Source organism: Tupaia chinensis, unplaced genomic scaffold (genome assembly GCF_000334495.1).
Source record: "Tupaia chinensis unplaced genomic scaffold, TupChi_1.0 Scaffold000238_1, whole genome shotgun sequence".
Lineage (NCBI taxonomy): Eukaryota > Metazoa > Chordata > Mammalia > Scandentia > Tupaiidae > Tupaia > Tupaia belangeri.
This window is the reverse complement of record NW_006159716.1, coordinates 5600243-5613717: the sequence shown is the minus strand read 5'-3', so window position 1 is coordinate 5613717 and position 13475 is coordinate 5600243. Positions and strand designations below refer to the sequence as shown.

The 13475-nt window shown below is 54.3% G+C and overlaps 1 protein-coding gene across 4 annotated transcripts in view; it reads right to left on the bottom strand.

The window, feature by feature from the left end:
• Nucleotides 1-298: 298 nt before the first annotated feature.
• Nucleotides 299-13475, bottom strand: part of KCNK5 (potassium two pore domain channel subfamily K member 5) — a 43836-nt gene continuing 30659 nt past the window's right edge. For 3 of the 4 annotated variants that reach the window (XM_006148613.3, XM_014587858.2, XM_027771925.1), the window contains 4 exons: nt 6920-7031; nt 5690-5856; nt 5228-5396; nt 299-3022 (listed from right to left, as the gene is read on the bottom strand). In XM_006148613.3, coding sequence (XP_006148675.1) covers nt 2151-3022; nt 5228-5396; nt 5690-5856; nt 6920-7031 — 1320 coding nt within the window. In that variant the 3' untranslated portion in view covers nt 299-2150. Of the gene's footprint in view, nt 3023-5227; nt 5397-5689; nt 5857-6919; nt 7032-8846; nt 9448-13475 lie in introns of those variants that run through there. The other variant, XM_027771924.1, reaches the window with a different exon arrangement.

Genomic DNA, 13475 nt, shown 5'->3' with positions numbered 1-13475 from the left:
CTCACACGCTGCAGCTCACCACCATCTCCCCTGCCTCTCTCCTGGAACTATGGAACCACCTTCTTGATTTTTGGACTCTTCTGCAATGTCTGGCCCCTCATCTCACCTTCCCTGAGAGGACTCCCTCTCCTCCCTCTTCACTTTCCTGTCTTCCAGACCACCCCCAACCTTTTCACACCTGCCTGGCCTGACTCCCTCCTTGCCCACTGTGGATCCTCCCAGGGCCCTCCCCACCTTGCTCAGAGGCCACAAACCAGCCCACCCATCTATTCTACCCCCCACATAGCACACACGAAGCTGGCCTGTCCACTTCATGTTTTATTGTAAAAATGTTAAAATAAATTACATTTGACATCACTGCCAGTATGTACATACAGTGTTTGCGATTCCAGGACAGCCACCACAGACTAGCTCATTAAAACATTTCACAGAAAAATACAAGGTGCTCCTTCCCATTGCCTGCTGGGCCGGCAGACTACAGCCGGCTGGAGGGCGAGTGGGTTGTGGACACATGCCATCACTGCCCAACAGTGGAGGGACAGTGGGGACAGTGCAGGAGGGCTGGCGGGGAGGGTGTTGGGCTGAGGGTGTGATTACCTCCCTCTGGCCTGGCATCCAGTGGCCTGCAAGGGATGCCCTCCCCACCTCTGCTCACCTCACCCGCCTGTCTGTCCTCTCCCCAGCTCTGCATGGGAACTTGGCTCATGACACTGTGACCTTGGCCAAGGCCACCAAGAAAGGGCCCACTGAGTTGGGGCAGAAGGGTGAACCCTGGACCATCCCAACCCCCTGGACCCTGCGCTTTAACCGCTGGCTGTGAAGCCTACAACGGATTCCAGATATATAAAAACAGCAGTTCATTAAAAAATAAAAATAAAAAACAAACAAAACATAAAAACATTCAGGGCAGAGTGGGCCGGCCTGAGGGTGAGCATCTTGGAGTGCCCAAGAACTCGGGCAGCAGTAAGTTCTGCCCACCCCTCGTCGAAAACACGTACAGTTTCACATTATCTCGTTCTCTAGCCCTTCCCCTCCTCCCTTACACACACAAGCATGAGCCGGAGACAGGAGCCTCATTCACATCTGGCCGCTCCCCATTTGTGGGCCAAGGGCAATCTGGCCTTACCTGGCCTAGCTGGCAAGACCCAAGGAGGCTGGTGGGAATAGGAGGGGGCAGTGAGTTCCTAGTTCTGGGACACCCCTACATGGGGTATATGAGTCCTCAGGTGCAGATAGGGGGGTGCACTTTCTTAAGGAGCTTGAGGGGTGGGCCAGAACCAGCTGGAGTTGGGCCTCACTCCTGCAGCTCCCTGGCTACCAGCCCCAGGACCCCCAGCCTCGAGTGGCCCATGCCCAGTCACCCTCACTTCCACCACTTCCGGGGGCCAGAAATCCTCCTATCTGCCGTTGCTTGGCCAAAGGGAGTCTGAGATACAGAAAAGGGCTCTTTGGGCAAGGCCTGGGTAAGTCCACAAGGACGACCGGGCCTCTGGGCCCCAGGCCCCACTGGCCCTGTTCCAGGTCCTGTGAGACGGGACTGTTTCGGCGACAGCCTGCCATCTTCGCCCCTCTCCCCCAGCAGCCTCGATGCTACTGAGCTTTGCAGTAGAGGCCTGGCCGGTGCACCCACAGTGGGTGGGGAGCAGGGCTTCTCCTGCCGAGGTACTGAAGTGTCTCGGCCCTCCACATCACAGCCATACCCCCCTCCAAACACTTCAGAGGGTCTCTCATGACCTTCTCTTCCTCTCAGAACTGTTCAGCTCAGCACCAGGCAAGCAGAAGTTGCTCATGAATACTGGTGAATTCAAACGGCTGGGACCCCAGCCTCAGAGAACCGCGTGACATTGAACCCAATGACGGCCAAAGACCCACGCAGGCACAGGCCTCCTGAGGGTCAGTCCTGTGCTCCTATCTTTGAATTGTCAAATACACAGCCAAGCTCAGGCCGGGTGCACCCCACTGCCAGGGCACTGTTCAGATGCAGAACAGAGGCCCCATCCCCGGGCATGCACAATTGATGGGGAGCATCCAGCTAGAGGGGGTGGAAAGTAAGGAAGGGCCCCAGGCCCCCCACTCCCAGTTCCAGGGCTGTCCCCACCCCAAGGTGAAGGGAGTAAGTCTTCGGAGGTGGAGTGGGGGGCCGGCCCGCCTCACGTGCCTTTCAGGCTGCTGGCCTTGTTGTACTCGTCCATCAGCTGTTCATAAGGCACGGAGAGCTCGGACTCGGTGCTGGTGAAGGTGGACTCGTCCGAGGAGGGGAACTCACCCATGTTCAGGGGTGCCTCGGGCTCAGCACCCTCCTGGGGCTGCTCCTCCCCTGCCAGGTTGTCCTCCAGTGAGGACTTGGAGGTCTCCTCATCTGAGAGGCAGGCCTCCTCGTTCACAAAGGTGATGCTGGCATTCTGGAAGATGAGCGGGTGGTAGTCCTTGGCGTCCCAGGGCTCACCCTCCTCACTGATGCGGTCCAACTGGTTCATGAGCGCCTCAGGGGGCGGAGAGCCATCCTCAGAGGCCTGTGCTTTGGCCTCGTCCCCAGGGGACCTCGACACGTGGCCTTTGCTTCTCAGTGTCTGTGACACCTCTTCCAAGCTGGGCACCCGGTTCTTGGAGTAGACCACCAGGGGTGCCAGGGAAGTGGGGAGGGCTGGCAACCCACCGCCTTCGAGCCCCAGCCCCGGCCCTGGCCCCGGGACCCTCTCCCCACCCCCACTCGTCTTCATCGCCTTCTTCCCAATCTGCTTGATGAGGTCATTATAGGTCTCTTCCTTTTTGGACAGAAAGCTGAAGATGTTGACGTCCTTGGAGACTGCACCCCCTGCCACCTGTAGGGCCTTCTTGGAGTGTGGGGAGCTCTCGAAGGACTCCTTCCGCCGCCGCCGCCGCTTCTTAATGGCTTTGTGGACTTCCACGAACATGCTCACCTTCCAGTTGACAAACAGGGACAGCCAGGCCAGCCCCAGGTAGATCCAGAGCTCCACGAAGTAGCGGTACAGGGCGTGGTAGTTGGCACTGGGGTTCACACCTAGGACAGGAAGCCCAGGACGTCAGGCGGGGTCAGCAGGGACCCGGAAACATGAAACGGCCGAGGCTGTGGAGCAGGCCCCACGCCAGAACACGGGAGGGGAGCGCGGTGTGAAAGGAAGGGGCCTGTCTAGTCCTTGGCCCAGCTTCCCGAAGGACGGTGGCCCCAACGCGCGTGTACTCAGCAGACTCGCGAGCCTGTTTCTAGGCCTCAGTTTCATCTGCTACGAAGGACAGTGGTTACCTTTGGGGTGAGGGTACCTAAAGGGGTGTCTGGGGGACTGGTAATGCAACCAATATGCAGGTCAGGAAGTTGCTGGAGTGACCGCCTTGCAGGCAGTTCTACTGCACCAGCTGTTAGACATGTATGTCACGCAGTGCTCCAAACAGGCCGGAGGGGCCAGACCGTGGCACGAGGGGTAAAATGTGTTGCTGGATGTGATAGACCCGCATGGTAAAGTTCTGGGTTCCCCTCTGGAGACCTCTTTGAACATGTGTGCCCACGACGCAGGGCTGGCTGGAGCTGGGGGTGGATTGCGGCACCAGAACCCCATTGAGGTGCTCGCTCTTTGCCTGTCTCTCTTGCTCACAGAAGGAAAAATAAAGCAAAATAAAATAGCATGGGAATCATGAGAAGGGCGCCTGTTGGCAGCCTCAGAGATGACAATGGACTCACTGGTTTATACACTGAGGCTGAAGGTCAGAGGGTTGAGAAGGCCCTAAGGGCACTGACCCTGCCAGGAAGTAGCCTGACTCCTTTATTCTCCTAGAAGGTCTGCCTCCCTGACTTCCTGTTTTTCTTCCTCAGATTGGCTCTTGCCTTGGCCTGGAGGGCTCTGCCTACTCTATATGCCACTCCCCACCAGGAAGCCTTCCTAGGTTACCTCCTCCAACCCAGGCTCTGGTGGTTTTTTTATACTCCAGGATTATCTGAAATTTCTTTTATGACTTTACACTCAGGCAGGTTGATCTATGTTGTCTGCCCCCAGATCAACCTTGCTTGGGGCTCTGGACCATAAGCTGAGTACGATGATGGGGACGCACACTAACATAGCCAGGCCCCACCCTCAGAACTCACAAATATCGACATTTCATTTTCCACCATCCTGTGTGGGAAGTGCTGGTATCTGTACCACTTTTACAGATGTGAAAACTGAGGCAGAGGCCTGGTGTCTCGCCAGAGCTGGGAAACTACAGTTAAATTCATTGCTGTACTTCTCTAGCACAAATGCTTCTCCTTGGCCTGCTCTGGGGCCCAGCTAGACAATGGCAGACTTGTGCTTCCGACCACATTTACCTCCCAAGACAACAGGCCCAGATTCACCATGGTCAGTGGCATGCTCCAGCCTCTTTCCTGCTTCTCCTGCCCACTCGGCCGCCCCCCACCAGCATTCCACTTATAATGGGGCAGAAAAATAGTGACCTCTCCCTACCCTCTAGGCAAGGAGCTGGTTGAGGAGAGGAGGTGGGCAGAGACCTGCAGCCCCCGGAGCAGAGGGAGAGGTCACCCGGGCAGGGCAGCAGCACTGAGGGAACAAACAGGGTGTCAAGAAGATTAAGCACCAAGAGGCTGTGTAGGGCAGACACAGTGCACCATTGGCTGGCTGGTGGCAGGCCTTCAGACAAAGGGACTAAAGAATCTTATCTTCTCCCTGGCCTGCCTGGATTAAGTTGGGGAGGAGTAGGAGGGAGTGTCGGGGCTGAGGGGGCAGGGCCATTTGGGAGAAGGCCTCCCTTGTCTGCAAGCTGCCCGTGGCAGGGGAGCGTTTCGGGTCTCTGAGCCAAGCTCTGGGATGGCTCCCTCAGCACTGAGCATGGTGAGGGCTGCTCCGTGCCCGAGCAGGCCTGGCTCAGCTCAGGGGCTCTCTGGGTAACAGGGACAAGCCCTGCAAGAAGAAGGCCCTCCTCCTGGCTCCAAGTGAACACAAGCTCAGGAGTCCAGAGAACAGAGAGAGGTGGATCAGATCAGAGACTGAAGGTGAAGAGAGGGGAGGAGGCGGGAAGAGATGTGGCCAGGACAGGGAACTAGAGCACGGAGGGCCTTCTGCAGTCACTCTGTGCCTTGGCTTCCTCCTACACAGGCAGGGGAGTGGAGGGGAACCAGAACACTAACTGCCCACCGGGGGGCCCACACTAAACTGAACTGGAGGAGGTGCGGAGCAGGGGAGCAGGGGAGCAGAGGCAAGGGGGCAGGGGTGGGGCTCACCAGCCACGAAGTCACCGAAGCCGATGGTGGAGATGGTGATGAAGGAGTAGTAGAGGCCCTCGATGTAGTCCCACTCCTCGGTCACCATGAACACAAAGGGTGGGATCACCAGGTGGACCAGGACGCCCCACACGATGAAGATGGCCGTGCATGTGATCTGCGCCTTCCGCTGATGGAGTGGCAGGAGACCAAGTCAGAAGATGGCAGAGACTCAAGAAACCTGGCAGGGGCACCCAGAAGGCTGGGGAGGAGGCCTGAGGAGAGGCCAGCTGAGCACCAAGCCTGGGAGGCTTATCACCTGGGAAAGGGAAGGTGGGATGCTCCCAACCTAACCCGGTCTTGCCATCTATCCCAACACCAGCCCTGTCCAGTTCCTAGACTAGAGCCTTTCCTGTCTTCCCTGCCTTCCCTCACCAGCCACGCTGCCCCATCTCTGCCCAGCACTCAGGGTTGGGGACATACCAGGCTCACGCCTCTCTTGGTGAGGAACTGGCCCAGCCTCTTGGCACGTCCCCCGAAGAACTTGCCCAGGGCACTGATCCAGGTCAGACAGAGCGGCACCCCAAAGAGACCATAGAAGACACAGAAGAGGCGGCCAGCAGGGGTCTTGGGAGCCACATTGCCATAGCCTGAGGAAAAAGAGTGAGGTTGAGAAGTCTCCCCTCACCCACACATGCACACATAAAACCAGCTCTAGGAAGGCCCATTCTTCAGGATCAATGGAGACTGATGTGATATCAACACTTAAGTAATGACATTTCCCTCCCTTGATCACACTCTAACAAGGGGATGGATGCTTCCGGCATCTTACCAAAGACAGGGACTGAACCACGGCCATCTGCAGGTCTTACATTATTCTCTAAGGCTCCACTGTGCCAATTAGAAAAAGATGCCCTCTGGGAGGACTCCCCAGAGGCACTGTGGTAAATGGTCTCCGGAGATGGCCATTCTCAACTTCCTACCTTCTTATGCAACTGCTCACGTTAAGGATGTGAGTCCCGTTTTCCTCTGTTGAATCTGGGCCTTGGAGACTGGCTGGGCCATAGATGTGGTCTGAGCATTTCTCTTGAAATGCTCACTTTGGAATTCTCCCTCTTAGAGTCCAGCTACCATTCTATGAGATGCCCGAGCCCACACGTGGAGACCCATGTTCTCATCCCCCGCAGAGCACCCCGCTGACAGCTGGCATCGACTGTCCGATGTGTGCCAGAGACCACCTTGGACATCAGGCGGGTTGAGCTTTGAGGTGACACCATAGCCATCAATGACTGCCTCCACACCGGAGGGCCCAGCTGAACCCAGCCAACCCACAGAACGGCGAAGACACTAACTTGTGTTTCAAGCCACAAACACCTCTGGCGGTTGGTCATGCAGCCAGAGAACCAGAAGAGACACCCACTAGGTGAGTAAGCACCACCTGGGTTTGTGCAGTGACAACCTGTTCCACCGCTACATGGCTCTGGCTATCAGACTATGTTGTCCTCTCTGCTTAAAAAACCCAGGTCAGGACTCACAGGGATAGCCTCCCAGGCATGGCCAAGGATGTAATCAACTCGCGGGAAAGTGGGAAAGAGACAGACCCTAACTGGCCTGATTGCACTCCTGACCAGGCTGAGTATCCAAGGCCGATTCCTCTGAGGTTCTGAGGCGTGGGGCACAACGTGGCTGTCCTGAAGGTCCCAGAGGACTTACCAATGGTGGTGATGACTGTGGCTGCAAAAATCATTGCATTGGGCCAGTTCCAGTTGTTGAAGGTCTGGTTCCCCGTGATGGCCACGCCCTGATCTGCAGCATCCGATACTACCTGAGAGAGAGAATGAAGGCCAGAGCTGAGGCCAGATGCTTTTTCCGATCGACAGCTCTGCATTAGACTCCTTAGAAGTCTTCTCATTTAATCAGCACAACAAGGCGCCAGTTAGCTCCTCTGTTTCATAGATCAATGGTCCCCAACCTTTTTAGCACCAGGGACTGGTTTTGTAAAAGACAATTTTTCCATGGATGGGGTGGGGGGTGGTTTAGGAGAGCACTCAATCTCGATCCCTTGGCACATGCAGTTCATAGTAGGGTTCAGGCCCCTATAAGAATCTAAAGCCACCACTGATGTGTTTAACAATCCCTTCTCCTCTCGGGATCTTAGGCATGCACATGCAGCCAGCATGAATTTCAAGCCACCGGTTCCAGGGCTCGAACCACAATTGACTATGTGGGAGTCCAGCAATGTAACCATTCCACTACCTGCTGGTCCCAGGGCTAGACACTCTTTAGCCCACTGTAAAATATTTGCTAATGTCAGCTCAGTGCCCTCTGGATTTATGCTCCGAGGGCATGCAAACCATTTGGCCCGCTCTTCTCCAAGCCCTGTAGGGAGCCACCCTCCCCCTGCAGGCTCCTCCCTTCCCTCCTTTCTCTGGAACCCTTTAGCTCTGTGCCCTGCGCTGAGCAACTGCCTCAGCAGGGACAGATCAGGACGTGGTGAGTACATACCAGGGTGACTACTAGTCCCAGAGCTTCCAGCAACCATGAGCACCTGGGAAAAGGCCACCCGGGGAAGTTCACTGGGAGGCCTCGGGAGACAGGTCTTATCTGCTGCAGAAGTTCTGACAGTTGCCAAACCTGTTTCCAAACCACTAGACCCTGTCTCTCCATCCTTCAGCTCTGTCCACAGTTTTGACCCCAACCCACTGATGGGGCTCTACCAGCTGGCACAGCCTGGGCCCTAAAGTGCTTAAAAAAGGGCTCTACGTCTAGGGTTCATGGCCTGTTCCTAGGGACCCCAGGATGGGCCACCCAGATCAGAGGGCAGGACTCAGTTAAATTCCTATAAAGATCAAGCCAGGAACAGAGGGAGAAGTGACCAGAGTGAGGGATGGAAGCAGGGGGTGGGAAACCTACTTCTAACCCACCAAGGCATGCCTGAGGTTTGGTGGGAAAGGGGAAGGAGGGGGTGGGTTGTTCTGAAGGAATGAGCTGCGTGCAGCAGCACCAGGCCCGTGGAAATGGATCTGCACACTCCATCAAGAATTTTCCATGATGACATGCTTGTCTGACAAACCAACGAACCACACCACTCGGGCCCCCCACACCCCTGCGGAATTGCCAGAGTGTCTCTGAAGGCCATGAAGGCTGCACAGCATCCGAGTGGGAGGTGGGGATGGCTGCAATGAACGTGGCCAAGGTGGCCCCTGCCCTCAGAGAACTCACTGTCTAGTGGTTAGGCCGCTTAAACATGAAATAACCAGAGGATGCTTAGGTTCTCCTAACAAGCCAACAGGAGAGCTAAAACAAATACTGAGGACATCCAAGGAGTGTTTGAAAAAGCGAAACCTATGTTTGGAGCAAGAGAATGAGGAAGTTACCGGACCCTGTCTAGTAATGTTAAACAGATGGCAGAGAAAGCAGAACCCCTCAGCTCCCTTTCGGCCTCCACCTGTTATCTCAGACATCGACCTTAAACTGGGCAGCCGGAAAGAGCACCCGAGAGCACCTAAACCGGAACCGAAGTACCCGGGATGACACTGAGGCACTCGTTTGGGTCATCCCCGTGGAATCACTGGGGACAGGAAAGATGTCAGAAGACAAGCTGTCCTTTTCATGAAAAGGAAAGACGTGGAAATCACACCTGAACTCTTCTTGAAACCTTGTAAGGGGGAGAGGAGACTGGCGGACACTCGAACGAGTACAGATTCACTGAGAACAAGTCACGCTCAGCTAAGTGCATCTCCTTCTCCAAAGGGGTTGCAAAGCCTTGAAGTTCTGTGGAATGCAGCAAATCTAGATTTCAGCAAGGCAGCTAACAGATGGGCTTAAAGACATTCATGTGGACAAGACACAGAAATGTGGGTGGAGCTGGGGTTAAGTGGGTACATTCAAAGGCAAACAACCCACCCCAAGAAGTATTGATCATTATCAGCCTGGACTGAGGTCTCTTTGGCCTTTTCCATAGTCCAGTCAACAGCACAGTGAGGACACTGTGGCCTATCAATCCAGTGAGTAGAGGACTCAAAACTAGGGATGCAGATGGGGTGGGAAGCTCTAACACATCCCACACAGGCACACGTGAGGACTTGCCTCACAGCCCATCAGGACGGAGAAGTGGAGAAGGGGTTGTTCTCGCTCTCTCTGTCTTTGGTGTGCAAATGTGCCCTCTGGCAACTAAAAAAAAGTTCTATCTACACCAATGGCAGTATTGCGAATCAAAAATCATCTAGCCTGGAAATATGGGCCCAAACTAATAAGATAGGAGTGTCTTTTAACATTGTTCAAGTCTTACCCTTTGGTTTGGAAAAGACGGGTATAGGATTGAAGGGGGCAAGTCCTGGATTTTAGCCGACTGTGAACCACACACACTTGAATGGCTGCCAAAAGAAAAGTAAATACAATCTCAGGCGGGTCAACCCAGATCTCCCCAGGGCTGGACGGTGATTGTTCTCTGCAGGGTCAGTTCAAGTCTTACCCTTTGGTTTGGAAAAGACGGGTATAGGATTGAAGGGGGCAAGTCCTGGATTTTAGCCGACTGAACCACACACACTTGAATGGCTGCCAAAAGAAAAGTAAATACAATCTCAGGCGGGTCAACCCAGATCTCCCCAGGGCTGGACGGTGATTGTTCTCTGCAGGGTCAGGCCACACACAGGACACCTGCTGCATTCTGGGTGTGAACACCCAGCTAGTTCCACTGGACTTCGCACGATATATTAAGTAACGGGTCAAGGTGCACGAGGGGATGGGGTGACTTTTTTGAATAATGAACAATCTTAGAATGGACTGTCCCTTGAAGTTATCAACCTGATAATGAAAAGTACGTAGACTGGGAGTAGCCACTGTCTATCGGGGCTGCTGTCGAAGGTATGCCTGTATTTCAGGCATACCTTCGAGTGGGGTTGGGAGTGTCTTCTAGAAGCATTTGGAACTGTGGCTTGAGGGGGAGCGGTGTATGTGCCAGGCACTGGGGATACAGCAGAGTGGGTGGAATACCCCCCAACCCGGTTTATTCCAGTGATGGTGGGGAATGCTGCCTGCTAGCACTAGGCTGGCAGGGACCACACATGCTAAATGCCTTGCTCTTCTCCAGACAGCTCCCACCCACAATGCCACACGGCTCTCCCTGGGTGACCTACGATCTGGAAATTATGAAGTGCTTAGGAGACATCAAACACGAGATGAAGAACAGGACAAAAGGGGCGCTAAGGTGGGGAGATGGCGTGGTGAGAAAGCCGGGCTTCCTGCCTTTCCCTTCCCCACTGTGCTTTGCCCTCTGGTAATGGCTCGTAGCCTTGCCCTCCGGGTTACCAAGGAGTGACAGCATGTGTTCCCCGTGATCTCCGCTGACATCGAGATCGCCCAGTGAAGGGCAAGCAAAGGAAGTATTCCAAGGGCCTGAGCTCCCCACTACGCCCTGCAAAAACCCAGTGGCAGTAGCTGTGCCCACTGGGGAGGAGAGGGTATGGCTGAACTGGGCTAGGCTGCAGGCTGCCTGGTTTCCAGTCTGCCCTTGGCTGCTTCAACGCTCCTGGTCAACACCCACTGCTTCTCCCCTTGGCTGCTCTGCACCTCCCCTACCCCAACGCTATGCTCCCCAGTACCCCTTGCTGTTGCCTCCTCTGCCCAAGGTTCCTACGCAACTGGCTTGGAAGTCAGCTTGGCTCTGCCGGGCACTAGGGGCTGGAGAAGTAGCTGTGCTGTTGTGTATGGGACACCCCTCACTGGGACTTTTCCACCTAATTACCGAACTGGCTCTTCTTGTGATTCTGCCAGACACCGTTTGACAAGGGAGAGCGGGACTCAGGGAGCTGAGGTCTAGATGGGAACTCAGCCTGCCAGATCCCTGTACCCACCTCATGCAGTCGTGGCTCTGGTTGGGATGCCTCACTGATCATGGGTGGGATCTTACGGGATGAGGAAGAGGCCTTAACCAGTCTCCCAGAACAGAGGAACTGACCCAGGGCCGAGGCCATCGCTGGGTTAGGGGGAGGGACCTGGGGGAGCCAGGCAAACACGTTGTTAGACAAGGCGTCCTGTCCTCGGGGTTAGGGAAACAGCTTTCGCGGGAGGAGGCGGCCCCTGTTCACTCAGAGATTCTTTAACTTGGCTCCCAAATTCACACAAGACAATATTTTCATTTTCCATATAAGCCTGGGAGTGATGGGAGAAGGGGAGCTGCACGCAGCCTGGGCCAGCTCTTGTTTGGAGATGGAACAGAGTTCCCTGCCTCTGCACCCTCCTCGGAAGGCAGCCGTGATTTATAGAGGGCTTCCTGGTGCCAAGTGTTGCAGTAAGCATGTTATGTGCATTTCGCTCAGTTAATGAGGACAGGATCCTGCTGGGAAGATACTGTCATTCTTCCCAGTTGGCAAATGAGGATCTGGGGCTTAGGTTAAGGACATAGCTGAGGTCGAGGTCGAGGTCGAGGTCGCAGCCCTAAATGCAATGAAGATGGGGCTGGTACCCAGGCCCATCTGGGTCCTAAGCATTATTATCCCACCCCCTTTCCCCACGCAGGCCACAGGAAGGAGGCCTGTGCGTACTCCCACCCCTTCCCACCAGCTGAGAAAACAGTGCCCTAAAACCTGTCCAGCCACTCTGACACAGCCCTCCAGCGAAGTGAGTGACACTGCCTTTGCCCAGACTTCAGATAAGCCACTGTCCCGTCCTCACCCCATCACACCAGGCCCCCACTGTCCGCACAACCTGGGTTCTGGGGAGTCGAAGGCTTCCCACTTGTCCCACTTGGCAGGTCTCTTTGCTGGCGACACCAATCCTGCCAGGAGAGCACGCCCAGTGCTTTGAGACATGCTGCCCACCTTCGGACACGGGCAGGCAGGGCTGAGGTGGGGCCTCCCCCTCTAAGGGCTGCGATGGGGGAAGCCAACCATCTAAGGATGGCAGCTATGGGCACCCACCCAGCTACTCCCGGCCCTGTCCCCAACTCCTGCGGGCACCATCGCTTTAGGGTCACAGATCTCTCCTGCTCTGCACGATGCAGCCTGAACATTCTTCCCTGGACCAGGGTGCCTGCTGGATCACAAGCAGAACCTCCCTTACCATCCCTGGCTTCAGCGATCCTTTCATTCCACGAAAGCTCCCCTGCTCTCTCCAGCTGGAAGGTGAAACAGGACTAATCTCTACATGTCCAGGGTACTAGATGGTATGGAGAAAAAACTTTTTTTAAATTTATTTTTTGGGGACCAGCAGGTGGCATGGTGGTTAAGGTGCTGGACACTCACATGGCTGTCCATGGTTCGAGTCCGGGACCTGGTGGCTTGTTTTCTCACTTCCCCTCTTTCTCTCTCTGTCAAATTTAAAATAAATGAATGAATAGAATTGAATAAATAACTATTTTTTTAAATTTATTTTTAAAGAATTGTCTATGGGACCAGCAGATGGCATAAGGGTTAGGTCCCTGGACTCTCACGTAGTCAAATGTGATTTGAGTCTCGGACCCAGCAGCTTAAAATTCATGTCTAGCGTATGTGCATGTGTGACCAAAATCCCAAGAGGAGAATGGACAAGGGATTTCAGCATGGCCGCCCCCCAAGGGGTGATTTCTCGCTTTCTGTCACCGTCTCTCCAGTGAGTACATATGCCCTATTGTAAAAATCTCTCTCTCCAAAAAAATGTATTATTATTTTTTAAATTGCTATAGGGCATGTGCACTCACCAGAGAAAGAGAGAAAGGGAGAAAGTGAGAAAGCAAGCCACCAGATCCTGGACTCAAACTATGGCCAGCCATGTGGGAGCCCAGAGTCTCAACCACCATGCCACCCAAAATCCCAAGAGGAGAACGGAGGAGAAAGGATTGTGGCCAGCACCCCGGGGAGTGATTTATCACTTTCTGTCTCTCTGTCTCTTTCTTTCTGGCAAGGTATAGCGAAACTCTCAAAAAAAGAAAAAGAAAACACAGAACTATCTATCTATCTATATAAAGAAATATATAAAGAATTATTCATTTAATTTTATTTATTATTATTATTCAATTTGACCAGAGAGATGAAGAGAGGGAAAGCAAGCTGCCAGGTCTGGGAATCGAACCATGGCCAACCATGTGGGAGCCTAGAGCCTTAACCACCACACTACCAGATGATCCCAGAGGAAAACTATTATGAAAGTAGCCTTTCCAGCTACTTTCTGAGGTGGGTGGGCATGGCATAATTCATATTTCAAAGAAACGTCAATACTGAATAGCCGTTTGAGCACTTACTAGGACAAGTCCGATCCACACACTTGGAATCACTCGGCTCACCGAATCGTT